This window comes from Belonocnema kinseyi, chromosome 7 (genome assembly GCF_010883055.1).
Source record: "Belonocnema kinseyi isolate 2016_QV_RU_SX_M_011 chromosome 7, B_treatae_v1, whole genome shotgun sequence".
In the NCBI taxonomy this organism is placed as follows: Eukaryota; Metazoa; Arthropoda; class Insecta; order Hymenoptera; family Cynipidae; genus Belonocnema; species Belonocnema kinseyi.
The window spans coordinates 2,672,284-2,678,634 of NC_046663.1; the positions used below are offsets into that span (position 1 = coordinate 2,672,284).

At 23.6% G+C, this 6,351-nt stretch overlaps 1 protein-coding gene across 1 annotated transcript in view; it reads left to right on the forward strand.

Moving 5' to 3' along the window:
- Window positions 1-328: 328 nt before the first annotated feature.
- Window positions 329-6,351, forward strand: part of LOC117177391 (U6 snRNA-associated Sm-like protein LSm5) — a 12,214-nt gene continuing 6,191 nt past the window's right edge. The window contains exons 1-2 of the mRNA XM_033368046.1: window positions 329-530; window positions 4,647-4,843. Of these exons, the coding sequence (XP_033223937.1) occupies window positions 485-530; window positions 4,647-4,843 (243 nt within the window). The 5' untranslated portion in view covers window positions 329-484. The remainder of the gene's footprint in view (window positions 531-4,646; window positions 4,844-6,351) is intronic.

The following is a 6,351-nucleotide window of genomic DNA, read 5'->3' on the forward strand; positions in this document are numbered from 1 at the left end:
GCATGCTCTATGGCTTCCCACTGGCAGTTAGGTCTCCTTATTATTCCTCCGTGACAGCCACCAACTCAGAGCGCATTCTGAGCGAAATATCGGAAACAACCAGTAGTGCGAATCCGATGCTGTTTCGAAGTCGAAAATCGAACGAATCTCTCTTTTTATCTCTACATATTAGAAAAAGAGGTCCGTTTGATTTTTGCCACTAAAGGTAATATTTATCGTCTCGATTATATCAAGCTGTCTCTTTCTGCTATATACAATAGAAGGAGAGAATCCGAAGCTATAGTTTGGATTTCCATCGCACCTTGTTGTCTATCTCACATGGAACCAAATTCGCGAAATCGGACGTGACATTCGAAAAAAATACAGCAGTGAAACGCTGAATGGTCCACGTTTATCCATCGTTGGAAAACAAGATATATTAATTAAACTGTGTCTACTATAATTAAATATACATAAAAAGGAGGAAAATCCATTCAGCTAAAAAATGACAAGCTCAGTGACAACAAATCAATCTACTTTGCTGCCACTCGGTAAAAATGAAAGCTTTTTATTGTTGTTTTTATTTTTTTTTCAATTGCCAATACATAATTTATATTATTTATAATATTATTGATCTAAATATTGTTAAGTTGTGCTTAATTTTAACCGTTTCTAATGTAATTTAATTGTAAATAGTTTAATTGCCGGAGAATAATGCCAGCTTACTCCAATTGTTTGTTTTAATCCCGATACAAAAATCATGATTGATTCTGTTTTATGACTTAGTAGATTTTAACATTTTCTTCTCAGACCAAATTATTGAAGACCTAATTTAAATTAATTTTTTTTTAAACAACCGGCTGTTGGGCTATGCTCTAACCTCAAAATTCAATCACCTTATTTTACTAAATAAATACATAAGTTCATTTTTTTTAGATAAATATTATTTTGGATTTAAAATTTCAGCATTTTATCGGTCAAAAATTTAAATGGATCACAATTTTCAAAAAAAATCCTTTATAGCAGAATAATTATAAAATGTAAACTATTAAAATTTAAATAATGAATTTATAAAAAAAATAAATGTTTTTTTCATTTTAATCTAAATAATATAAAATTTTATAAATTTAAATTTATAATTTGAACGTTAATATATTTTTATTTCAAGATTTAAATGGTATGATTTTAAATTAAAATCCTTTATAGTTAAATAATTAAAAAATTAAAAAGATTAAAATTGGAATGAAGTTATAATTTAAATAATTCAAAATTGTATACATTTGTATTTAGAATTTAAACATTCATTCATTTTTCGTTTTAAATTAAATTTTAACCAAAAATCGGTTATTTAAAAAAAAATCATCTCAGTTTAAAAATTTAACTCATTTAATAATTGTGAAGTTAAACTATCGATTTTCATTAATTATTAAAAATATTGTCCTATCTTTCCTTTTCTATTATTTTAAATAATAGATACTATCGAGTACAAAAATTTGAAATGAATAAAGAGTTTATATTTTGATTAAAAAAATCTGTGATAAAACACAAAATAATAATCACATAAGTGGTTCTTTTTTATTTTAATAAAATTTGTGATTTCTTATAAAAGTATCTTATTAAAAGTAAAAATTATCGTTTTTAGTTGAAATATCTTCTTTTTGTTTTAAAATTCAACTATTCCCGTTAAAAAATTATCATTTTATTTGAAAATCCATAACTTTGATTGAAAATGTGATTTTTTTAAACTAGTTCTTTTTGCTCGAAAATTATTATTTTTTTAGCTATAAATGTAACGATAATTCTAATTGAATATTTCATTATTTTAGTTTAAAAAATTCATCTTTTTGGTTGAATATTAATTTTTTCAATTATTAAATAAACTATTTAACTCTTGGGTGACAATTGATCTTTTTTAGTTGAAAATTTATGTATTTTGTTGGAAATTCGTCTTTTTTAATACAAATTCATTTTCTTTGTCGGAAATTACGATATACTGTTAGAGTTAAAGGTTCATCATTTTAATTAAAAATTCATTAGTTTAGTTGAAAATTAATTTTTTTTCAACTAAAAAGTTAACTATTTCATTTCTGCTTGAAAATTATTCTTTTAGGTTGAACATTTAAATAATCATCATTTTAGATTGAAAAGTAATATTTTTGGTGCAAAATGTATCTATTTCAATTGAAATTTTATCATTATAGTTTGAATAACATTACTTTGGTTGAAAATTAATTTTTTTTACTGAAAATTTACTTAGTTTGTTGAAAATTTTTATTTTTTTTTTGCAGAAATTAATTTTCTCGATTAAAAATTCATCTTTTTGATTTAAAATTATTAATTTATTAATAATTTTAATCTATTATTTTTTAATTTGGATTTTAATCTAATTTAAGTTTCTTACACTTTAAAATTATTTAAATGAAAGTTTAACAGTTCCATTTTTATTTGAAAATTGATTTTTTTTAGTTGAAAATTGAACTGTTTTATTGAAAATGCATGTATTTTGTTGAAAATTCGTCTTTGTTTTGTAGAAATTAATTTTCTGGGTTGAAAATTCATATTTTTTGCGGAAAATTTAGCTATTCCAGTGAAATATGCGTCATTTTAGCTGGAAATTCATCAGTTCGGTTGAAAATTAATTAATTTTTACCGGACATTTAATTACTATTTTGTTGAACATTTATCTTTTTTAGTTGAAAATTCATGTTTTTTGTTGAAAATTCGTCTTTTTTTGCAGAAATTAATTTTCTGGGTTGAAAATTCATCCTTTTGGTTTTAAATTATTTACATTAAAATTTAAAAATTATATTTTTGTTTGAAAATTTAACTATCTCATTGAAAATTCATCTTTTTTAGTTGAAAATTTAACTGTTTTATTGAAAATGTATGTATTTGGTTGACAAATCCTCACTTTGATTGAAAATTAATTTTTTTTACCGAAAATTTAACTATTTTGTTGAATATTTATCGTTTTTACTTGCAAATTCATGTATTTTGTTGAAAATTCGTCTTTGTTTTGTAGAAACTAATTTTCTGGGTTAAAAATTCATATTTTTTGCGGAAAATTTAGCCATTTTAGTTAAAAATGCGTCATTTTAGCTGAAAATTCATCAGTTTGGTTGAAAATTGAACTATTTTATTGAAAATTTATGTATGCCGTTAAAAAATCGTATTTTTTGGTATAAAATCAATCTTGTTTGAAAATTCATATTTTTAGATGGAAATTCAAGTATTAGAGGTAAATATTCAATATTTGACTTGAAAAGTCATCCTTTTGGTTTCAAATTATTTAAATTAAAATTTAAAAACTATTTTTTTGTTTAAGAATTGATCTTTTTTTATTCGAAAGCCAAATATTTCATTGAAAATGTGTATTTTAAATTGAAAATTCAACTGTTTTATTGAAAATGTTTCTATTTTGTTGCGAAATCGTATTTTTTGGTAGAAAATTAATTTTTTTGTTTAGGAATTTTGTTTTAAATTTAAATTTTCGACTAAAAATTAATTTTAATTTTATTGAAAATTTATGTATTTTGTTGATTATTTATGTTTTTTGTTGAAAACTCGTCTTTTCGGTACAAAATTAACCTTCTTGTTTGAAAATTCATCTCTTTGGTTTAAAATTAAAATATTCCAGTGGAAGATGTGTAATTTTATTTGAAAATTCGTTAGTTTGGTTCAAAATTATTTTTAAAAGAAAATTCAACTATTTGGTTCAAAGTTGTATTTTTATTTAAAAAATGCACGATTTTATTGAAAATTGGTATATTTTGTTGAAAATTTATGTGTTTTGTTGAAAAATCTTCTTTTTCTGGTATAAAATTAATCTACTTGTTTGAAAATTTAACTATTTCATTGAAGATTTATGTATGCCGTTAAAATATATTCTTGTTTGATAATTCATCATTTTGGTTGAAAATTCAAATAATTCAGTGGAAGATGCATCATTTTAGTTGAAAATTCATCAGTTTGGTTGAAAGTTGACTTTTTGTTGTTGAAAATTCAACTATTTGGTTGAAAAAATGTATTTTTAGTTAAAAAATTTAACAATTTTAATGAAAATTTATGTATTTTGTTGAATATTTTCTTTTTTCTTGAAAAATCGTCTTTTTTGGTATAAAATTAATCTACTTGTTTGAAAATTCATCAGTTTGGCTGAAAATCAATTTTAAATTACAATTTTACAATTCGATTTTTGGTAAAAATTGATCTTGTTTTATTGAAGATTCAACTATTTCGATGAAAATGTATGTATTTTGTTAAAAATGTGTATGTTTAGTTGAAAAATCGTCGTTTTTGGTGTAAAATAATCTTGTTTTAAAATTCATATTTTCGGTTGAAAATTCAAATATTCGAGTTATATAATCAAAATTTATTTAGTTTAATAAAATGTATGGTTTCTTCGAAAAGTGTTGCATACATTAATTTTATTTTGCTGGTATTAAAAGTAAAGATAAAAAATTTCTGTTTTCCCTCTACTACCAAACAGTTGGACTACCGTGATTTCTAAATCTTGTTAATAAATTACGGTTACAATGAGACAAAGAAAAAAAAACTTTCAATAATGGATTTGAAATACTCGTATAATTTATTTTGATTAAAATTCATTAGTTTCGCCTGTAAAACTTAACAAATAAAATAAAAAGAATATATAATTACATTTATAGAGTTGGTAGACAAATGTATCGGTTCCCGGATTCATATAATAATGAAGAACGATAAAGAAATCGTCGGCACTCTCCAAGGTTTCGACGACTTTGTCAATATGTTACTTGAGGATGTAACGGAAAGTGAAGCAACTCCAGAAGGTCGTAGAGTAACAAAATTGGACCAGATTTTACTAAATGGAAACAACATTACGATGGTATGTCCACAATTTTCCGTGATTTGGACCCTTTTCTTTTTATTTACATATTAATAATTAAACTAAATTACCGTTTCATCTGAAATTTAATATTATTCCGAGGGGTTTATTACTTCTGTAATTGGTGTACACTCTCCCTGCAATCCCACGCACCCTTATGCAATCCCACGTACCCTTATACAATCCCACGTACCCTTATACATTCCCACGTACCATCTTGCAATCCCACGCACTATTATGCAGTCCCCAAGAATTTTTTTGATATTCTAGAAGTATTGAAGAAATTGGTGCAAAAAATAGAGAAAGAAACGAATGATTTATTTTTGTTACTTAACTTAGATTTCCAAACGCATCAGGAGGTTTTAAGGGATTCCAAAGAATTTGAAAAAATTTCAAATTTTTTTTAAAGATTTGTAATTATTTTATGATATTTATAATGAACTTGGAAAATTAAATTAAATTTGAAGGGATTTGGAGGCATTTGAAGAAATTTCACAAGATTAAAGGATTTAAACGATTTATAGGGATTTAAATGTTTTTAAGCCTTAAAATTAAACTAATTTTTAAAGATGTCATCGGTTTTTAAGAACTTAAAAATATTTTCACGGATTTAAAAATTTTCTAAGCATTTCAATGGGTTTTACAGAATTTTTACGTTTTTCAAACCTTTCAAGAGATTTTAGGGAATTTCAAAGATTTCTAGAGATTAAAACAATTTTTTTTAGATAAATCTAAAGAATAATTCTTAGCGATTCCACAGATTTCGAGGGATTTTGAGGTATTTTAATGGATTTCGGAAGACTCAAGGATTTTATTACATCTCTAAGAATGTTAACGAATTTCAAAAATTTCCAGGGATTTATAAACGTTTTTTTTCGGTAACTTTAATGAATAAGTTATATTTAAATGATATTGAAAAGGCCTTTACATATTTCATACTTTTTTAAATGGATTTTTACGTTTTCTAAATATTTTAAGATATTTTAGGGAATTCTACAAGATTTTAAGAAACATACAAAAATTCAAATTTATTTTATTTTTAAGAGTATTTCAAGAGTATTTTCAGATAAATTTAATGAATAAGTTGAATTTAAATGTTATTTAAAGAGCTTTCAAATATATTATACTTTTTAAAATGGATTTTTACCTTTTCCAAATATTTCAAGAGTATTTTATTTTATCTATCTTATGAATACGTTTAATTAAAATGATATGCAAAGGATTTCAGATTTACTATACTTTTTTGTAATAGATGGTTACGTTTTCCAAAGATTTCAAGAGATTTTGGGAGATTCTAAAAGATTTTAAGAAATATAGAAAATTTCAAATTTAATTGATTTTCAAGAGATTTTGAGCGATTCCGCGTATTTGTAGGGATGTTAAGCTATTTAAAGGCATTTTACTATATTCAAGGATTTTATTATATCTCTAAGATTGTTAAGGGATTTCAAAAATATCTTAGGATTTATAAACGATTTTTTTCAGATAACTTTAATCAATAAATTTAG